The 23901-nt window shown below is 39.2% G+C and overlaps 1 protein-coding gene across 7 annotated transcripts in view; it reads right to left on the reverse strand.

Moving 5' to 3' along the window:
• Nucleotides 1-20994: 20994 nt before the first annotated feature.
• myo6a (myosin VIa) overlaps nt 20995-23901 on the reverse strand; it is a 60764-nt gene continuing 57857 nt past the window's right edge. For all 7 annotated transcript variants that reach the window (XM_027026051.2, XM_035528907.1, XM_035528904.1 and 4 more), the window contains one exon: nt 20995-23567. In XM_027026051.2, coding sequence (XP_026881852.2) covers nt 23368-23567 — 200 coding nt within the window. In that variant the 3' untranslated portion in view covers nt 20995-23367. The remainder of the gene's footprint in view (nt 23568-23901) is intronic.

Here is a 23901-nt window from a genome sequence, read left to right on the forward strand (position 1 = left end):
CAGTGATTACGTACCTGGGTGTGGGCATTCCCTAATCCAGAAACAGAAGTCGTAAGACGCTGTATAAAACAAATGGCAGATTTGCAAATTTTGCTTCTTTCTTTGATATCCAGAGTCAACTTTTCATCTTTTTCAGGACCACTGATGATTCATTGCTGCAGTTTTTGCTGTGACCTTGTGTTTGTAGATTTGCAGGAAAGCCGGTAAACAACTTTATGTTGCCCTTTGGCATCTTGCGTCACAGGTTTACTGAATCCAGATAAACAAGATTACGGGGCAACACCAATTTTGCTGGCTGAGGTCCATTTTCTTTATGGGCACTGGCACTGGCACCAGTGCTGATAGTGTCATTGATGCAAAGCATCAAAGCTATTTCAATACTACTGGTGCCCCCTTATGGAGAATTTTATTTTTTATATACTAAACGTGACTGAGTGAGTGAGTGAGAGTGTGAGTTACAAGTCAGTTCTATGGAATGTTTCACATCTAAAAATAAGATCTTGAGAGGAAAGCGATCTTAATTCATGTACAGCAGCTGATCTTTTTAAATCACAAATAATTAGACTCATAATAGAAAACATTCAAAGAAGTACTAGTGTAATAATTGGCTGCGAAAGAAATATATGTTTTGCATCTAATTTTAGGAACCCAATATTAATATAAAGCAAATTATTACCAATATATTACGACTCAATGGACTAACTATAAAGTATAATCTGACATCTTGTAAAAAAGATTCCACAACGTAAAGACATGAAAGAAAGAGGAGACACATTTTTGTTTAATTAGCTCTTAACTTTACAAAACTCAACCAAACAGCCTTAAAATAGAAACTGCTTGAGCACATCCATTTATTCAACTGATATGTCTAACAACCTGGTGCTGTTGTTTGTCTTTTCTCCAGCTTTTTTTTACAACTGATCCTCTTAGAACAAACACCACTGCAGTCTGAAGAACAGAATCAGAACCAACACAATGCAGACAATCTGCTCAATCTCCAGTAACCTTCAGAATGAGCGACAATGTCCGCAATGGCTGCCGCATGTGCACAAGCTTGTGTCATTGCCTCCTCCTATGTTTTGCTCAGGCATGGAGTATAACAGCTGCATGAACCCCAGACACCGCTTCCACTTCTTTGGCTGCACACTGGGGCAGCTCCAAACGCCACCCACGGTACTATTCAGCCATCGGCTCCCACCAGCCACAAGCAGGACTACTGTCATGGTTGAAGAACTACACACTGACCTTCTAAAACTGCACCTGTTGACTACAATGGTTCTGTATATATAAATTACACATTACTTCTGTCTTCAGGAAATCCTCCAATACTGTTGTCCTCTAGAAATGTTCTATTATATTTATTCCGTTTTTTACCCATGCAATTTTAAGGCTTTTTATGCCATTATTAATTAATTATTAATTATATTATAAAAAATGTAAATGTAATCACATCAAGTCACCCTGAAACAATCATAATTAGGCCAAAAACAACCCAAAAGTTTTCTTCTGTCTTGAAACAGGAATAATTCTGATAAATAGCTGTATTCTAGATAGAAATAATAATTAAGCACTACTACACCTAAGATTTAAAAAAGTAACACATGGCTACCAGCTATGCAGCAAGTAGCCTTCAAAACCTAAATATTAAAACTTAAATAAATCATTTATTTAAATAAATAATTAGCTGAAAATAAAGTGATGTTAATATTTCAATTTGGATGGAGGAATCGCCTATTTTGCTTATTAGTGCATGCACTGGGTGCTACAATTTAGAAATCCTAATGACCAAATAAACATTTATTCCAAATAGCCCTAACATCCTTTAGATACTTGGTGGATAATTGAAATGGAACCAGGTATTGTGCTTCTTGTGCTTCTTGTGCTTCTTCTTCTTCTTCTTCCTCTCTCTCTCTCTCTCTCTCTCTCTCTCTCTCTCTCTCTCTCTCTCATTGGACCAAATCCCACCTCATCTTGATAAAACTCAAAACCACTAATCCACAGACAAATTAGCCTACTATAGAAGTATGCAGTCAGATTTCAGTGTGTAACAGAGCTATAAAAGTAAGAACAGACATCAAGGTCTCCATTCGAACAGACTTTAGCTCATTTCTGCCTAAGCAGAAGATGGGAATGATAGCAGCATTCTAATAGATACTATTTTAAAGAGGAGTCAGGGCAATTAAAATAATCTAAAATGAATCACTTATTGTACAGCAGTACCACAATGGACGGCTTGCAACAATGGACGGCTTGCAACAATGGATGCCTTTTCCCCTCGTAAGGGGGACCATGGGGAGAGTCCCTGCTGTGAGAGACGTTTTTGCGATAATTACTTTCGATCTGTATCCCGTTTAGTTGAGCTGGGGCACAGCCGAGCCTGCCCTAGCTGTGAAAGCTTACATCAGGCATCAGACAATGCAGTCTGCCTCAAGGAATAGCCGTGTGGATAACAAGAGGTGTAATTTTGTGGCTGGCCAATAGGGGAGCTATTGAACTTTTTTCAGCTTTCCATGCCAAAGACTGAAGAACCCTTAACAGATATGCCACCTAAGGTATGCAGGTGCTTAAACAGCCACAGAAGATCATTAGCAGATAACTGTCTCCTGTCACACTGTGTTAGCAAACCCACCAGAGGACTATGGTGGTGTCTTCTCTGCTGGAAGGGAGATGTGTTAGTGAGATGTCCCACAGGTGCCTGGGATCTCTACAGAACCAAATAAGCAATGTGTTTTCACTGACCTGTCATATTAAATTTCTTTAAATTATCTAAGAAAAACAGTGATGTGGTTTCATTGTAGCACAAGCATAAGATTTTGAGGTCATAGTAAGGACGATTCTCATAAAGTATTTGGCAAGAGGAACAGTTATGGTTCTAGCCATATATAATGACTTATGGTTCAGGTTCAGCTTTCCTTTAACGTAGAAGAAATCTGAAATCAGAACCAATGACTTACAGCTACACATATTACCAGTGTTTAAATTAATACGGAGGAGCAATTTTGTGCCTTTTTCTAGGCTGAAGTCTATATTTATACTGATTCATAACGTAATCCTTTGTGTAAATACAAAAAATATATTGGAAACACAACAGATATGCACTTGTGTGTGAGAACACCCATGAAGCCTTCTGGATGCATTCACACAGACATAAACGGCATAAGGGCTGATTCTCTCTCTCTTTGACGTCAACGTTGCCACGGATTCTGGCACTGGCACATTGGGTGCCTCTGAGCACGAGTCGCGCGGTGCTCTCCACAAAGGAGTTATTGCGCCTCTCTCCTGCTGTTCCAACAAACAACAACGTCAGGCGCCATTTCTGAAATTGCAGATTTTTAGATTTTTTTTGAGAAGATGATTCCTCTTTATCATATTCTTCAAGATAAAGAATTCATTTCCATATGATATGGTTCCTTTGAGGACAAGCCAGCAGGCATAAGGATAGATAAAGTTTTGTGTGTGTGGTGTGGTGGGGTGGGGTGGGTTGGGGTGCATTAGAAACACTTCATCAAATGTCATCTCGAAGATGTGTGCTGGAGAGGCGTTGCATGAAAATGGCACTATTGAGTGTTTAATAGAGATAAATGCCTAAGCTCACCAGGCTGACGGCTTGTCGATTACGACAGAGAAAAATGTATCATGTAAAATTGAGATGATTGATTCGTTTCAGTAATAGAACTAGGTGGTACCACACTGGCAAGCCCCACCAGTCTGATTCAAGTTTGGGAACCTTCCACCATCTGTGCCTGTGGGCAAGGTGGTAGAGTAGACAACTCCCTTCACTCCCCTCACACCCCGCAATCTGTAATGAGAGCAATACCTGCATGGTTACGCAGTTCAGGAAAAGGTGTGGTATACCTCATGGTCTTTCATCTTCCAATCTAAAGGTCAGATCATGCAGTGTTAGCATGCACTGCATTTGAAACTGGATAACATACTCATTTGTTTGGTGCAAATGAAACTGAATATACTAGTCATTTTTAAGATTTAAATGACATATGGATATGACATCAGTATAGCCTCAAGCTCTGGGCTATCACTCAGTTTGACACTCAAATTGGTAAATTTGCATTGATGTACCTAGAGCTTCAAGCGTTATGTTGAAATGAACTGTAAGGTACGTGAAAAGTCAGATTTCATCAAATGGAAAATGAAAGAAAAAATCCCATTGAAAGGACTTCTAAGCAGTTTGCCTGAGCAGGCTTAAACTAGTTTGCCTAAGCTAAGAGCTACACCCAGCAATCCTCGTTTCCCTTCTTTCTAATCATAGGAAGCCTACAGGTAAAATCTTTATTATACTCATGCTCTGATCTTAGTAGGAGACACAACGATCTTCTGCAGTCACTCTAGAATAGTCACCAAAGGTGAAGGGCAATGTCAGTATAGCAAAACTTGCTAAAGCTAAACTACAGAGCCGTTGTGGTAAGAAGTTTGAAGGCTATTAATGGATGTAGTGGATGTCAGTAGCCATGATCTGAGAGCCGCTGGATACATCTGGACATGAGTGGCAGTGGGTCAGGGTCCAAACCAGGCAGAAGCCACATAACCACTGCAGCTCCATGACAGACAGATGCTCCAAGAGAAATCAACTAAAAGGATGACGTGTCCTGCAACCTAAATCAGGGATTATGTCTGAGCATCAGGTAAACAGATTATACCCAAAATGGAGTGTGCTTTTTAATTCCCCTGATTTGACTTGCTGGAGTTGAAGAACTCCCCCACACACTGCTGCTGTCCTCCACTTGGCTGGGGTGGCTTCTCCTGGTCTCTCCCTCTCTCTGTCTTCTGTCACATCCTGGCCTTACTGACACCAACCACACTGAAACATTCAGACCAATGTGATTATGTCTCTCGACATTCTTCTTGCAGACATTCACTCTTTCATCAACTCTTAGGGCTACTTGATCTACCTGAAGTAGAGAGCACTTTTGCACATGGATATCCTGTTTTTCCTGCATATGGGGGGGGGGGGGGGGCTGTCATGATGGCCATGCATTTGACATGTGAAAGTCTACTCAGCCTGCTCCTCTTCACTCTTCCAATATCAGCAATCTGAGGTAAGACTCCAGCACAGTAACCTAAGGCAGCCATCTTGAAATCTGGCCATTTTTCAAAATGGCACTCGAGTCACATGGTCAGCATTCTCTCTCAATCAAGTCCTTTCTCATCACTTCTCTTAGTCTCTCACTCCCTGAACTTGCTGACATATTCAATGCTGCGAATTGATCCAGTGTTAGAGACGTTTTCTGTGATGTCTTAGTGACTGCACAACCAATCGAGCCTTGTTTACTTAAGGCTGTTCCCCTCAAAAAGAGGTGAATTCCAAGGGGTGAAGCAATCCAGTGAAATGTGTACCAAATAATGCTTGAATAGTTTAATCTACAGTTTGATTAACAGCATTCCTTCGATTTTCAGCATGTAATGGCCTTTGCTGAGAACTGAAATATACAGACAACAGTAAACAGGATTCCGATTGTGGTTTCCTTGGTGACTGGCAATCTTAATCAGCAACACTTTCATTTAAGTTGTAATTACTGCTGCAAGCCAGGTAAAAAGACTGATGGATGGCTTTTCTCTCTCTCTCTCTCTCTCTCTCTCTCTCTCTCTCTCTCTCTCTCTCACAATCCGTAACATTTACCCCTTTGTTCTTCACCTGTACCAAAGCTCAATCTATACTTTGCAGTACTAATGTGCCATGCTGCATACGAATGTGTAGTGTGAAGAAAACAATATGTCTATTATAATCAGTGCCACTTTCTGCCATGCACCAGCAATTCCATTAATCATATGAGCACTGCTTCTCAATTGGATATACTTGACAAATGGCTAGGGAAATAACATTGCTTCCTATAGCTCCAGAGGGAACCAGGGTGGATGGTGCAGCCAGCGCTACAAGTAGCTTTCCACCCTTGATCAGACTGCTCATGTCAGCCAAGCTGACCTCCGAGATCAGGGCTGGAGAGGCAGCATTCCAAAAGGTCTGGGTTTCACCACCCAGGAGTTAGTGTGCCTACAGAAGACCCTCACAGAGGGAGTAGCCAGCCATCAGGACTACTACAAACTGAGAGGTAAGGGTTTCTATTCATGATTAAGAGAAGGATTTTTTTTCTGAAATATGTACATAGTTCACTTGTAAAAACCCACATTTCTGTAAATATACTGGATAGGTTAATCAGTTTATTTTCTAATTATATTGTTTATGTACAGAATATATTTAGAATATTTTCCTATATTCCCATTTCCCATAAGGACTTGCTTGTTCTCTCTGAAGGAGTTTCTGTAAGTTCTACAACTGTAAATAATCATTAAGCATGATTCATAAAAATGTTTTTGTGATTTTAACATTTCACTGTTGTGATGGAGCATCATGTAAAAACATCTCTAAACTAAAAACAAAGTCACCCAACTAACATTCTGATTAAGAACAGTGACAATCAGCCTCCAGCGTTACAGTTTGTTGAACTTGGCCTAAAGCCATACTACATCTAGAAAAAACAGGTCCAGGAGTGTTACAACACAAATGTACTGACACACAAGGCCCTTATAAGCACTGAACGGGATTTTAGCATACATCACGATCCGTGAGTGCCGGGCACTTTAGATGGGCCCTGGCCCTGCACACACAATCCTGAGGCACAAAATCTAATCTCCAGGTCTCCCCGCTTGTGCCAGGGGGCCACAAACGAAACTCCCCGGCACAATAAAGAGGCTTTCGACATCGAAGCTATAATATTCGCAGTGTGAAAATAAAGCCTTATTTTGGTGATGGGAGGAGTCAGTGTGAACCCGCGGCCCCGCCGTCCCCGTGGAGATGCAGGTGCAGGAGTGAGCCAGCGGCTGCGTCGATGCTGGACACCAACAGTGGCTGTCAGTGCCCTCATAAAGTCACTATTCTTCCCCAGTCACCCTCTTTGTCTCACTCCTAGCTCTGTTTGTTCTCTCCAAGCTAAGCTTTGTCTGCCTCTTTCTCTCTTTGAGAACTAGGTTCTCAAAGTAGGTTCTTTTGTAACATCCATAAGTCATGGATATTTTGTGTTTGACTGTGAATGTGCTTAGCGCAACAATGATCAGCAAACGAAATAGTGTGTAAACAAACTAAGATGTTATTAATCACATTCTCATTGCCTTTCTCTGTCACTCTCTCTCTAAGTGAATATTTGTGAAATTATATTTGCTCATCTTTTTGGGTAAAGGATGGGGTATAAAGCAACCATGCATCATTTCTTTTGAAAATGTGTTTATCCACGTCAGTAGACAGTAGAATTTAAAATGAATGAACGCGTTTTGGATAAAGCACGAGTATCATGCAATCCATAATTCATGTTCAAAATGTGGTTTTGCTATGGTGGAGTTTAAAAGATCTTGTCTGCTGGCCTGTGGCAAGCCAGGAATAAGTGATTCGAAGCTTTTCAAGCATTTCATCTCCCCCGAATTTTTTCTCTCCAAACCCCGCTCCCCCGTCAGTGTGTCAGGAGGCTGCATGGGAGGCTTTCCGGATCTTTCTCTGCAGGATTCCTGGGGCCGTCGAGTATCAGAAATGAGTCCACACATGCCAGCACTCTGATGCTTCTGTGCATCTCAGACCTGGCCCAGAACTTTAGTACCTCTGAAGGGGCAAGGTGTACATGGTGAGCAGCAACTCTCCAGCATGAATTAAAGATTTAAATGTGAGAATTCTGCACTTGTCTGCAGCTCTCTGTGTTAAAATGCCTGCACCTTCACGAATACTTAAATGTGCTGAATAAGTGATCGCATGTCACAGCTAAGCCAATGGTGAATGCAGTACAAAAGTGAAGAAGTGATAATTAGCTGTGGATTTCATAGCTTTAAGATAAAAATAAGCATCAGTACAACATGATGTTTTCGTAATATTCGCTCTGGAGGCTCAGCACACTAAAAAACAATGTTAAAATTCAGTGACAAATCCAATCAATACACACATTTTTAGTTATTCAAGAAATGGAAGACACTTAGACAACAAAAGTGCCCTCATCAGGAGTAAAAATATCATAAACCAAGCTCTCCAACCCATACCCTCTCTGAGCAAGCTGGGGACAGAATTTCACATTGTCCCTTCCCCTTTTATGCAACACTATTACATTACTTAGGCCCTATGCTCTACACTAAATAGAGACATGGCTTAGTAAAATTAACAAGCCTGCTTCAGCATGAATCACCCATGTAATAACTGTTGCCCTGATTGGTTCACTGAGCTGATGTTCTTCCTGGTTCAAAAAAGCTTCATACTCATATTGTACTTGATATTAGTGAGCAGTAGTGTAGCTGCATCAACCCACAAGCTCCTACTCAACACACTATGCAGCTAATCTGTTTGAATTTGTTTTGCCATCCTTGGAGAATTGTGCATGATATGTCTTTAAACATGTTATACAGTCCATTTACTCTATTGGACTCCAGACAAAACCAAGCACTTATTTGTTACTTCTACTGTTTGATAGGTTAATGGGTAAATTGTGCATGCGTGGGTATAAATACAAAAATTGAATGATGGGCCTAATACTTTCCAATGCTTCAACTTTCTATTTTATTATTTTCTTACTGATTGTTTCTCACTGAAAATTATTCTGAATCTGAAATGAACTCATTGTCATCTTCTCTATGTATGGACATTGATGTGCCATTACACCGAAACATGATGTGCCAACACATTAGGATGTACACTATTTAACCGTAATGCAGACAACTCAACTCTGGAGACAGCACTAAGTCCTAAAGGCAACCCTATCTTATCCACGTAGTTTGTAGTGTAATTTTGCTGTATATTACTGTATTTCTTTATGATTTGTTTTACAGAGAATGAATCTGCAAAGAGAGAGCTCTCTAGAAAGATGAAGCCACCACAACATTATTGTTTGCAAGAACTAGAAGTTCATTGTAAACATCCACAAACCCATAACTAATAAAATTATTCTGCTTGTAATATGTAAAACACATTCATCTTATGCTTACAGAAAAGACATGACAGCAAATACAGTAACAGAGGCCATACCTGAAGTAACAGGTAAGGAAAGGGAAGAAACTAAATTGTCATTTATCATTGTTTTCATTATTTAAAATAACACATGTACTGTATACGATCAGAACCAGCAGGAACATCTGACGACTTTGAGGGGGAACTAGAGAGACCCCAGGGGAGGTGAGCTGCACCACACCACCCACAAAATAGGAGGATTTGTGCTCATAAAGCCATTCTCCTCACTCTTTTAGGGGAGAGTAAAGACAGCCAGTGGAGAAGCCAGTGCACAGAGGCTTGAAAAAAAAATAAGATCTCTACTTTAGCCCCTGATATTTCAGGCCTTTGAGTGCACCATTTCAAACACATCAGTCAGACTTAGAAATACAGATCCAGTGCTGAGTCACCCTGCAATAGATGAGAGTCACTTACAAGCATCACAAGAAGCTGGAAATTTTCAACCACCAAATTTAGATCTGTGCTATTAACTAATTATCCAATCTGCAACCTGAAATCAATATAACACTGAAGTACTTTAAAGAAAAAAAAAACACACAAAAGAAAGGGAAGCTCATACTCCTTGCAAATGTTCTAGAACATTTTTTCAACATTAACAGTTATTCAACATTAATTTCACATAAAAATGTTGATCTCACATAATTAAATTATGTGGTAAACCATCTAATTCATCACCAAGTTCATGCAATTCTTCTTGCTGGCTTAAGATAATAGGCAAATCTTGGGGAGTACTTTTATTTTTTAAACCTCAACTCTCTATCTCCAAAAGAGACCAAAGCCACAATGAAAAGGATTTAGGCATCTTGCTCATGCCAGAGTCTCTCTGCAGGACATTGAGTTGCCCAACGTCATGTTTGTGGAGCCTGTGGAGCAGGTAGTTGATTTCTGAATGAGCCTGCTGGACCTCAGGTACAGGGAGCTGCTTGGTGATATTGATTCACCTCAGTACCATGACCTCTCACATCACCTACAAAACCAGGTGAGGGTAAAAGTGTTTTGACATTAATGAGTTATATTTTGAAGCTATTGTGAATGTCCATGGCTGTTAGCATTAACTGAAGTGTTGGGTTTACATTCTTAACTGTGGAATGTAGTCCACATCTAAGTGTCTTCTGACTAGGACATGGTGGTAGCTCAGCCATCAGAGAGAAACTAATGAGAGAACTTAACAAATGAGTCAGTCATTCAGAGGATTGATCCCAAATACAAATCCAGTAGATGGGCACAGTGGGTACTGACTATTAGCCTCCTTAAACAAGGCCCCTAACCCCAAAATACTTCAGCTGGGTGGTCCAAGCAGTTGGTTAATGCATGCAACTTTGGCCAAAGGCTAAATGTTGCATAACTGTATATTCAAGATGCCAGAACACATGTAACTATCTAACACCCTTGTTTGGCCCATTAGCTTGGCAACATGAGGCTAATTAGATGGTGAATTATTAATTTAATTTGATGCTCGAGGACACAAACTAAATTTATTGTCTAGAAGAGCTATGCTGAAAAGCTGCTTACCAAATGCAGCCAGGTCATGTTAGGGAAAGAAGCGGATTAGCTCACTACAGTATAGATATTATTAGCTTATTTTCCTCAACATTAAATGAGAGGCAGACTAATGTCTTCATGCAATGAAGATGCAACACCAGAAAACATCTACATTTTTATTTTATTTGTTTTCTTACTTCTACATTAATTGTTCTCTGTTAGGTGAACTTTTTATACTTGCTTTTTCCGCCTTTTAACACATTGTCAGTTATAAAAGTTTGTGTGTTAACAGCTGGGGATGCAATTTCACATTAGGATGTATTACTTTAATCTTGGCTCAATTTGCTAAAAAATATAATGTAAATTTCTTCTCTGTGGTCAAACCAACATTAGTGATTGTCTCATGCAAAGCACCCATTGGTAGAGTCCCTAATTAGTAAAACAGCTGATACATTTGGGCTAGTAGTGATAAAACCCTGAGATAAATGCCCCTTTGAGTGTTCTTTTGCCACAGATGCAGCACATCTTTGATGGTTTACCAGGCTTTAGAGACATCCAAGTGCATGGAATAAAGTGGGTCATACAGCATGAGCCTGGGGATGCGAGAAGGAAAATGCAGAGGATGAGGTCATTTTGGAGGTCATCAGAAAGCCATATCCTCCCTATTAAAGCTTATTGACTAGTGTGCGAGTCAGCACTGTGTTTGGTACTGCCCTCAGGGCACAAAAGAATTATCAGACTGTAGTGCTCATCTTACATAAGCACAACTGGTGGTAAGAAAAGAGTCAGGCTTTACTTCCCTAAAATATGGCAGGAATGTGGGAATTATTTTATGTGACAGAGAGTGCAGTTCTCCTTCTGACATGGTTTAAAGTTCTTTTGGGAAAGCATGCCAGATTGTGTGATCATCTCTGGTCATTTTGTACTGCTTATGAACACTGACAAACTATTTATTATATATAGCTTGAGTCACACAGAGGTGCCAGTCCATGCAGACATTCATTAAGTAAAACAGTCCTGACATGTTTATATTTCACTGGCTCATTTGGACACTGTGAGAAAATCCATGCCACTTTATTTAACTGGTGACAGTTTCCCTTTTACAGCCAACATGATGTTTCACCAAATGTGACTGACCTCTCTTTTTTTTCCCCTTGTAATCAAGTGCAGCTCAGTGGAGTGATGGGTAATTACACTGTCATTTATGGAAATGGTGATAATATAAAAATAATAACATAGAATGTAAAGCTACTTATAAAAACATTACTTCTCCAAAAATAAGTGTTGTATTTTTATGACTTTTATTTACTGGCCTGGGACCTGTTTGCCAAATACATCATAAAACCAAGATTATTTTTAAATGGTAGAGCGAGCACTACACTGAACACTCTCTCTCTCACATTTAAGATAATTTTAACACCAAGATGATTTTGGGAAATGGGGCCTTGTTTTGTTTGTCAAATGACAAAAGAACATGGCATTGATGATTATTTCTGCATATATTTTTTCTTTATTCTCAGTACAAAGCCCATTTTAACAAGCCTCCAAATACTTTAAATCCTAATGTATTTATGAAGTATAACATTTGGAATTAAATTCTCAAAGCATGCCATGTGCAGTTAAGTTGCTATGCAAGAAAATCCAGAAAGTTTAAAATAATGTACTTTGTCACTGGAAACCTAATTTAAAATACATTCTGACTCCACAGGTGTTGAGTAATATCAATGGACTATGCGGTCATCTTCCAGATTATTGTGCCAGACACTGGTGACATCAGCTCAGGTACAGGAGGGGCCAGACTGAGCCTCAGGGAAACTATGACAAAAGTACTGACTGAGGAGTCCTCTTTGCCAGTCAACCTTGTTACGCTGACCTTTGACCCAGGTAGATGACTGAGAGGAATCGGGGAGGCAGAGGAATGAATAATTGAACTATACCTCCAGCTGAGTCATATTTTTGTGAAATCTAGTTAAAAATATGTGTGACTAAATCGTCTGAATTATTCTAACAGGCACTCAAAGTAAATCTGTGTTTTGCATACTAAGCAAATCTCAAAGTGTCTAGTCTTGAACTTTTTTCTTCTTAAAGACATCAATTGCTCTTTCTTCAATTATTTTTAATCATACCAGACAGAACTTTGACATCAACTTCAGCATCACCCTCTGAAGTTTTAGAGGTCATTACAGCTGAGGTGACTCATACCGTTTTAACAAATTTACACCGTTACTAATTCATCATATACTCCGATAATATAAATATAAAACCATTAGCACCTACTTATGATTTAATTGGGTTAATAATTAATGTACCAGCATTCAGTTTTTTTGTATTTGACAGTCCCTTGGGCCAAGCAGTTACAATGAACTAAACACTCATAGATTCAACAGTTAGTACAGAAGAAACAAGACTTCAAACAAATGACCTTGATGAGGAGGTGGTCATCACCCACATGAATGAAACAATACAAGGAGAAAATGGCAAGCTCATAAGTGACATTTTTCCCACAGCCCCTATAGAAGTCATCAGTACATCACACAGTGAGGAAACTAGCAAAAATAAGATCGATGACCCAGATAGTAATCTGACTCCAAACCTCATTTCAGAAGCAGAACCCAAGAATGAGGTTGGCATAACAGAACTTAAGAAGGAGGGTCAAGTGGCAGCACCCAAGGATATTGAAATAAGAGAACCTAAAAAGGTTCTCTCAGGTCCAGAGGAAGGGGCTGAGGTACAAGAACTTGAAAAGCCAGTAAAATATGAGGCAGAAACTAAGGTTGAACTAACTGACAAACAGGCTGAGGTAGGCCAATCTGAAAAAGAGGTGCAAATAGCAGAACTATAGGAAAAGGATGAATTGACAAAACCTAAAGAAGAGGACGGATTATACGATCTTAGGGAGCAAACAGAGGCATTAATTCCCAGAAGAAGAGGTTGATACACCAGAACACAAGGATGAGGGTAAAAGGGAAGAGCTGGCAGATGGGATAACAAGTAAAGGTGTAATACCTTGAGTATGTGGATTACTTTCATTCAGAGAGTGAGTTTTCTGAGGCACCACAGGTCACAACATCTGAGTGCACTACAGCTGCTGTTCATCCTGGTGAAACAACTGATAAGAACACTGAGACAGAGGAGGAGTCATCGTCTGCTGAGGAAACTGAAATCATCATAAGAGGTGAACATTGTCTGACATTAGGACAAACTCACTGCTCATGCTGAGAGGGAGGCATATTACTTAATTAAAGGCAGTAAATGACCAAACTTCAAATGTGCAGTTATGCTAATAATTCATCCAACCGCTCTGGAAGAATTAATGTGCTATTTTTGGATCTTATGCTGTCTTCAAAATAATTAGACACACATAAAACAAAGGTCTTTTGAACTGAATTTCATGCTATGATATGTTTCCCATCCTTCAGCCACTCTGCAAAATCATTGTCCATGCATTAACTCAGTCAGTACAAGATTTACAATGTCAGTTTGGTAGAGGTAAGGCCACTGTGAAGGGAAAACCATGCTTTATTATGTAGCCATGGCATACAAGGCTTCATCTGCACTGTAAATAAAATAGCATTAATTTAACTATGCTTCATAACAAAGCATTAGCACAATTAATCAAAACTGGAAAGAAAATTGATTTGAAGATGCTGGCTTAGTGAAAAAATACATTAAACAAAGCATTAAATACAGAAGAAAAGGAGAAGGCAATGCTTAAACATTTGATAAATCATAAATGTTCTCATATTCATGCCAATATTTATGCAATACTCAGTGACATCACTTTATTTAATGTCATTAATTTCCTTATACAGAAGATTAAACTGGAAAGTCAAAGGTTTGACTAAAGATCCAAATGCAGTCACTGCCTCAGTCCTTAAACAGACCCTTGTGATGGAATCTCCTCCATCTACTGTATGTGGAGACAATGGGAGTACACCGGCCCCTGCTATGGAGGAATCATCTTCAGACATAACTGCTGCATCTGCAGATATGGAGGAATCTGAACATGTAGAGACAGATGAGATGGAAGGAATCAAACATGAAGCTTTGCCCGAGGACAATGTAGCCACTAGGGTGCAAGACCTGGCCAGAGAATTGGATCAAATGGATGTGGTGAGCACAGAGACTGTTGATCATTACAGTGGTGGGTATGCTTACTCGAATGAAGAACATGCCTTCAATAGCCAGCCCACCCCTTAAGTACAAGACCCTCCAAGACCCTCCAAAGAATAGTGAGAACAGCTGAGAAGATCACTGGGGTCTCTCTTCCCTCCATCACGAACATCTACATAACACGCTGCATCCGGAAAGCCACCAACATTGTGAAAGACCCCACACACCCCTCACATGAACTGTCCACCCTTTTGCCATCTGGAAGAAGGTACCGCAGCATCCAGTCCCACACCTACAGACTGTGCAACAGCTTCTTCCCAGAAGCCATTAGACTCCTGAACTCTGGCTAACTCCAATTCCAATTCAGATTCCAAAATGGGCACTTTTACACATGCTTATAGACAGTCACACACACACACACACACATACACACACACACACGCACACACACACGTACATACATACATATCTATACACACACTCACACATTGTTTTGCATCGGACTAGTGCTGAAGTCAAACGTCACACAAATAAACTATGCACTCCTGTTGCAGTCTTGCACATTATCCTACTTGCTGCTAGAGTACTGTACTAAACCAGCACTGTACTCTGAACTGTTCTGGCTGCTACCGGTGACTGCTATGTTCAGGGTAGCATGTCACTGATTGCTATGCACAACTCGCTTTACATATGCCCAGTACTGTGTACTGTACTAAATAATTGCACTGTCTACTCATTTTGTATTTGTCCTGTCCTGTATTTATTATTGTTTATTTAATGACATTTTGCACTATATTGAACTGTTTGCACTTGTGTAGCATGTTGTCTGTTGCACTGTTGTTTTTGTGTTGCACCATGGTCTTCGTTTTTGTTGTGTACTTGTATATAGCTGAAATGACAATAAAACCTCTTTGAACTTTGAACTTGAACTGTACATTAATTGTTTGAAATATTTTTGGCTGACTGTCACTAGGATTACATTAAAAGCACTATTCCATCTTCTTGTAGATTTAGAAGTACATATAAGCCAAGAATGCATTTGTTACTTTCAAAGAGCTATAGTTCCATGCAGAGCTATAACTACAGTAGTATTGCACACACAGCTGAAATCATGACTCATCAACAAACATTACCCAACCAGGTGTGAAAAAAAACCTCCTCTAAAAAAAATTAAAAACAAGACAGATACCTCAATGTGAGAGTGGAGAGAGCAGCATCACATATGCAAAGTAGTGACAGTGTGAGGTCTTTCACTTCAAAGCAGCACTTTCCTGAATGTAAATCCACAAATTCAAAGTCTAGTCTGCCACTGAGGTCTTTGGATAGGCTCATTATTGTCTTATAAAAAGGCATCTTGCAGAAATGGTTTGCTTCCTGTCTGCCCTGCGGTGAAGAGGAAAAAAAACAAAACTCTGCTCACAAATACCTTTGCTTGGGCTAAATCCAACGCAGCCAGGATGTTGTCTTAATAACAAAGCCAACAAATTAGCCAGCATGCAAGACTGCAGTTTTCAGGACAGCCCTTTTTTCTTTCCACTAGGAGCTATTATAGTATTCTTGCCTGTGCTAATCCAAAATTGCCTGTGATTCTATCTGGGAGGTTTTCATTTTTTAAACCAATAGCCTGTTTGTAAATCATGTGGTCCTAAAACCTCATTAATCACAGATTCTTTGTTGCCTGAGTCTTCACAGAACTGTAAGGGGCAAGAAAGTTGCCTTGTTTTATAATAAGCTGTATTAGAAATGTTGTGGAGTTAGGTGATTGCACCATGAGGTCTTTTCTGCTTCCACCTCTTAGCTGCCCTACTTGCAGTTGACCCTAACCGGCTTCAAGCAGCTAGAGATCCTGAACTTTCAGAATGGGAGTGTGGTGGTCAACAGCAAGATGAGGTTTGCCAAGTCTGTGCCCTACAACATCACTCAGGCATGTTCTGGAGTACTTCTGTAATGCTGTCTAGACATAGAGATTGACAGCCATTCGCTAGATGTGGAACCAGGTAAGCATCATTTATCATAAGATCTGCCATTATACATTAGCACAGTTTTTTGAAAACAAAAACAAAACACAAAACACACTGTAGTTCATGGCATATTACATGCATATTACAGGGGATAACAAGCTGTGCTCTGGGAGAGGGCAACAAACTGACTTTGCTTAAGTGCTCCAATACTGTAGCTTTATTTCAGGTTTAATTACCTAAAGACAATCTGCTAACAAAGCAAACAATGGTCCGACATGGGTCTAATAAGAGCGTATTTATGTTGTTTGTAAACAATGTTCATCTTTATGTTGAGATATACGGTTTCAAAAAACATTCTCCCACACCAAACCACCACAGGCACTGATCTCTGGGTACTCATTAAACACAGAGCCCCACCCCCTCCTCAGTAATTCAATTCTACCTCAGTACCAAAGTAAAGAGAGTAATGAAAGCTATACCTCCAGGAAGCCATTCATTACTACTAATGTGACCCAGTTTACCCATCCCTATAGGTGGATCCATGCAAGTCCTGGGCCTGCAAAGAGTTCTCACGTTGTGCAGCGAATCTCTGGACCAAGGAAGCTGAGTGCATGGGCGATCTGGGTTATGTCGCAGTGGACAGTGATCTTTGCCAGAGCCTCTGCACCCTGCAGCAATTTCTGTCTCAGCAGCGGAGAGTGGGAAATTTTACCGGGGCATGATGCATCTTGCCGGTACCTTTCCATACACACTGAATAAACAGGAGTAAAGCGAGAACTGCATAATATAATACAAGAACTGAATTTTACATGAATCTCTGAATTGGTAATTAGATGACTACAGCTCATATGCTAGGTAGCATGCCATGTTGTATTTGAAGAGACTTCCATCTATTCAATCAAGTTTGTAACAGTGCATGGGTAAACTTGTTTAATTACTAGTGGTAATTTTTTTCATTACTGCAAGAATGTAATCTTATCTGTGCAAACGTGTAATTATTAAAGTTGAAAGGCACACTTACTTTCATACGACGTTTGCGTTTCTTTATTCTTGTGGGGACTATATGTTAATAAAGCTCGAAAATTCACACCCTGACCATTACCATGGCCTGAGCCTTCAGTATGAAAAAAAATTTAACATGAAAATTTTTTATCCTGACATAAGGTTTTTTTTGTTTTGTTTTGTGCCTCTTTGGTCATGTGTTTTTTATGTACTTACACACACGTTATGGTTTTGTTATAGGCCAACCTACTCAACGCTAGAATTCCAGAAGACCACTACTGTTACAGAATGAGTTTATAGGAACTGTCCTACAAAGTGTTTTATGGTGTTAAGGCACACAAATTTAAAAATGTAATTTCACACCTCCACATGACTAGAGGTAAGAAATTACTAGTGAAACTTTGCCAAAAGATCAAGGTGATTATTCCTGTTTCCATTTATTTTCTTCTGCCCTACTGCCTTACATTAGGCTTCTGTGAATATGCCACAATTGGAATGTCATGTTTTTAAAATATGAGCACACTTTAGTTGTCTGCTATCCTTGTATACCAATTTATATGGACAGTGTATATGAGGCCTTCTGCAATGCAAAAGGAGTCTGTAGTATTATTATAATGTATTTTGTGCTGTATATATTGTTATATGTAATTAATCCATGCATGTTAAATCACTTAACCTCTTACTCACAGGACTGGAACTGAGGATATTTCTGTTGTTTAAAATTAATAGATAAAATGACATTTAACCATTTGGATTAACTGGGACAGTTGGTCTGAATATTCAAATAGTTAATAATAGAATAATAGAATAAGAATAATAATAATAGAAGAGAACCCATGCTTTTGAATTCACCCTCTTATGCAAAATTTAGACACATTTTTTTCCACTGCCATTAAATTTAATATTAATTATTTCACATAGTCATTAAAAGTGCTTTTGGGTAGTGTTGGAGAAATTGTTTATTAAATTAGGCTTTTGCCACATCACCATGTTTTTAATTTCTTATTGGTCTAATCCCGTTTATCATGAATGCAATAGACAGCTTTTTCCTCTGTTCTTCATTTCTCAGTGCTCCTCTGGGCTTTTTTTTTTTTTTTGGCTTTCAAGGTGATAGTATCCTACACGAAACAGGAGGATGAGGCTCCATGACAGTCCCAAGCTAAGCCGCTTTGGTACAGCCTCTGAGCTTTTCACACGCCCTGTATAAGGCATGACCAGTTAATCCGCACCACTGACTTAAAGCAAGACGGCAACACCAGACAGGAGGAGAGATCTCTCCCCCACTGCTGCAGACTGGGCTTCTGCAGACATGCTCTTTCTTTTACTGGGAGCAATCGGGGGAAGGTTGGTTGTTGATAGTCCAGTCAGTGCTGGCTAGTCTGTGTTAATGAAATCAAAGCAAACATGCAGCTGACATGATTAATTATTGCAAAATAATTAAAAAAAAAAAACTCCAAAGCAACTGCATTTCACTGCACTTTATTTTAATATTTATTACATATATTTAAAAATCAACATGAAAAAGAAACACTCCCATCCCCAAAGGTTCCAACAGCTCGCTTGGTTGTGCACATAGAATTCCTTACTAAATTAATCTTCTTTACAGAAGCCCTCATCATAACTCACCCCTGTGATTCCTACTTATGTACTCTTGAATTTATTTGCTTACTGTTCCTTTGTCTCCATTTCACATTGCGCACATTTATATTTGCTTCCAGAGGGATTACATTCCTCTGATGGGGCATTCATCTCTTTTATAGAAACCGTTCCAGCACCACACTGCCCGGTCTGCGAAGTTAATCACCGAAATAGCCGAATCCCCTGTGTTAATGTGCTCAATGAGGTATAGATGCCACATGGAAGCATTTCATTCAGGTTTTTTTCTTAAATAATGCCAACATTTGTTTTGTTTAGGCCTCCAAAAGTCAGAATCCATCAGTCCAAAGGGAAGTACTGCATAGCTGGACTCATTATGTAACTCAAATGTTCCTTAACTCGCTCCTAACCCAGGGAGTTATATTTGTGCATTTTGTGGGTCATGTTACCTGAAGTTGGGAAATATGAGTCTTTTGAAAAACAAAAGGTATAGTACTCAGGCACCATTTTTCCACGCTAATAGGGCTGGAAGTGTGCTGTACATTCTGAAGAAGGGATTTCAGAGAGGCAGTGGTAACTATGACCATGAGAAATCCTGAATTCAAGGCATAAGCAGCCTATAACTGGACCACTGGTTTGGGATTTGTTCACCAGGTTCCTCAGCCACTGGCTCTTAGTGTACATTAGGATCTTGACTAGGTTCTGCATTCCAATCCCACTGGGTGATTCATTTACTGTTATTTCTGTCATGTTACAAGTTATTTACAGGCTGAATTTGTTGTACCATGCCTTAAGTATTGTACTCTCTGCATGTAAAATATCACTACCTTATATATAGGAATAAAGTCCATATTCTTGCACAAGGCAGGAAACCTTGGAATATTTGCTCAAACATCATTAGAATAAACAAGTGTAATTTTAAATTTTCAAGCTTTATTGATACTGCAGCTACCATCCTAACAGGGACGACTAACTGTAGATGAGAGGAATATGTAATATTTGTGAAAAAAAACCCTCTTCCTTCTTGCAGCCCCAAGACTGCGGAATGAGAACAGGACTTCATAATCCATATGCTAAGGACCACGGAGAGTGGTGGGATGGTGAATTTTTTATTCTGAGCGTGGACCCCTGCACAAGTAGCCTGCCACATGTGTGTCTTTTCACAGTCACACTGTCAAAAACAAGGTTTGGGGGGGGGGGCTGTACTCACATTTTAAGTGATTAAATTAAGCCATGAACCACTTAACAGCAAAATGGAACAATAATTTAAAATGGGTAGCATTAAATTGCCCAAGATAGGTAGACATTAAGGTATTTGTTCATGAATGAAAAATCTATTGTTGCCACAATGACGGCATCATTATTCTGTTGTCTAGGAAGATCATAAGAATGAAGAATTGCTAAATTGTTTTCATTTAAATTTAAATTAAATGTTAATTGTTTTGTAGTGTGAGTTGCATTTCTGATTGTTTTAATTAGTACTGTAGTGTTCTGTGTAGACTGAAATAGTTTGAGCCAAAATCAGAATTACAAATCAGTCTTCTAAGTCATTAACACTTATATGATAGCAATTTGCTCTTCTCGGCACTAGTTAAGGCTTGAGGAAATGCTCTTGTTTCTGTGGTTTCCTTTGTTAGAGTTAATGACTTTTGGTGATAATTGTTCATACAGCATTGGAATATGGCCGTTGTAGTGCTTCAAAGCCTCATTAGGTGTAGTGCAAGATTTCAAATATAGTCATGAAGATGGAAATTCAGCATAGAAGAATGACCTTTTTTTCCATGAACTGCACTGGAATGCAAATTAAAAGTATTATTTTCCAATTTAAAGACTGCAACTTGTGATGAAACATGGCATGAATGTAAGAATTTTTTATTTTATTTTATTTTTTACAATCAGCAGAACCATTTATCAGGTCCTATTTATACTCCCCCTCCCCTACCCACATACAGGCAAATCTGAATAAGATAAAGAGAATTTTAGTCAAACAGGAAATTCATTTATTTAAATCAGTTAGAGATTGCCATTAAAAAAACACTATGGAAAAGTCATGGTCATAGGATCAAATGTAACGCAAGTCACAAGGCAGAGCTGAGCTACAGTACAATACAGGTTACACCTGGATGGGCCTGCAGCAGAATTCTTGCAGCTTTCATAAATGCCCCAGTCCCAATCATAGAGGAGGTAAGATAACCGATATGAGGTGGTGCCCCTTGCTGTTATACGTGCAACATTATCTTCATGTTTTATGCATGCTTACTAGATGCTCTTATTTTGAAACGTTTGTTGCATGTTAGCCCTGCTCCACTGGTACATGAGGAAATGGTATCGCATATAACCAGCAGGTCCAATTAGTCTCCGACAGTATCAGGCTTGAAAGGGCATTTGTTTAAACCAGTGTTTCTCAGTCATGCTCCTGAAGGCCTGCCTCACTACACATTTTAGCCCAGTCAAGCTCACCAAGCACACTGCTAATGAGTTGAAGCATTTGAAGCAGGTATGTTGGATCATGGGGACATTAAAGTACACAGTGCTGCTGGATCCTGCGAAGAAGGCCTGAGAAGCACAGGTCAGAACCATCGCTGTTCAGTTCTTTAAATAGCTAATTATCTAGCTTTTGGGGTATACATGAACACAAAATGCATACTCTTCGATAATGAAAATAAACCTGTACACCTCGGTAGAATCATTATTGAATGATTACTTACATATTTAAAATGTCCTGTACTGCGCATGTGTGAGATACAAGGGAGAATTGCAACAGAGAAGGACATTAAGAATTCTGAAGTTTATTCTGTTTCTGAGGTCTTGCGCATGGCAGATAATGATGTTCTTTAACTTTGTACGATATTGCAGTTTTTTTTAGCTTCACCATTTTCATCATTTAGTAGCATACATATTTGGACCAACAGCGACCAAACCACAATTTGCCACTTATAAGTATTGCATATTATGTTTTAGCCAGAACTCATACTTGATTTACTGATGACAAAGAGGCTAATCTAACATGTTATATGGGTCCCTGTGCCCAAAATAAAGAAAAATCTCTCTGGGATTTGTTTTTGTGTAGATTATGTTTAGGTAAACAGAAGGAAAAATCATTAAAAGGGACATATTTCATTGGAAATCGTACAAAAAAATTGACCAATGCAATGTAATCTCGAGGAACCCATCTCAATTTTATGCTTTTGACAACTTTGTGGAAAAGGAAAAAAACAATTTCAAATGTTGCAAACATTCAGTAGTTGGAAGAGCATTAGGAGCAGTTATGATGGTTAAGGAACTTTAGAAAAATTGCTCAGAAAAATAGTCCATCTTTAGAATTTAAACCTGAACTAAAAATGAGTATTTTTCTCTTCAACCTTTGCTTCTCAGTGCAAAAGTAACATTCAGCAACAAAATGACACTATTACCATGCCAATAATCAACAAATACACAAATAAGTCATCATTATTTAACATTATTGTAATTGTAGTGTCTATGGATTGAAAACATTGAAACAGTGGATCTTTATCAAAGATTTTTTCCAGTTGTGTTACACTGCACTAGCAGTACCTTATCAAAATGAAATGGCAACACATCTCACATAAGCAGATGTAGTTACAATAGAAAGAAATATTTCTTGTAGGATGTTGTGATGACACAAAAATGTGATGTTTCTTTCAGAAGATATTAATTATCAATATCTCATAATATACAAAAAAAAAAAAAGTATCAAGAAAGCGCTTAAAGAGAATCACCCTGTCAGTTATTAAGGCTTCTTACTTATACATGTAATAAAGAAACATGCAAGAAAAATATGATGTCAAATGTAGTGATTCTTCGAAAATCAACTTGAAAATCTTACAGGAAAAAAAATGTAAAGGGAAATGAAACAACCAATGGCAGCAATGCAAAGGACACCAGCCAGCATACACTGGCTCAGTGATGAGATGAGAGTTGAGAGTAGTCCTACAATGAACTACACTTGGAAGTGCCTTCTTCCCTTTGATCTAGAAAGATGCCTGGATTATAAGAGTATGTCCATGGAGATGAAGCTACTGGAGCACACTCTAGCAAGTAAGTGTGTGGGTGTGGGTGTGTGTGTGTGTGTGTGTGTATATGTGTACACATGCATACATCTACCTAAGCAGACTCTAGCATGGCAGGGGCATAAGTATTCACTGTATGCGTGCATGTATAAGTGTGTGAGCGTGTATGAGTATGCACAAAGTATGTGTACGTCTACTTGAGCAGGCTCTGGAGCATGGCGGTAGCATAGGTGGGTCGTGCCTGCCTGGTTTCAATGGCGTGTCTAAGGTACTGAATACCCCCACACCGCTCCCAGATCTCCTCGAACTGCCGCGGCAGGATCTCAGCACCACGCTTGCGGGTCAGGCCCGTCTCCTCCAGACTCAGCTCACACATCTCCATATCGTCCTTACCTGCAGCCAGCCAGCCAGACAGACAGAAGCAGCCGCCTTCAACACCTGAATTCACCTCACTTCAGCCCTTATTTATACCTGCTTTTCAAGTCTCAAGTACAGTGGAGGACATCAACATCCACAATTAAGAATTAAATCCACACAAGTGCACTCCAAGAACATAACTTGCAACACAATAACTAATGGTAAATAACTAATGAATAAATAAAACTTAAATAAATAAATAAAACTTGTAAAATGTGTTTAATATGTAAAAAGGGGAACATCAAAACAGCATTATCATGGCAACTCAAATTCACATGTTCAGCACCACATGCACTCTTGTCATATCTCT

Source organism: Electrophorus electricus, chromosome 8 (assembly GCF_013358815.1).
Source record: "Electrophorus electricus isolate fEleEle1 chromosome 8, fEleEle1.pri, whole genome shotgun sequence".
Classification (NCBI taxonomy): domain Eukaryota; kingdom Metazoa; phylum Chordata; class Actinopteri; order Gymnotiformes; family Gymnotidae; genus Electrophorus; species Electrophorus electricus.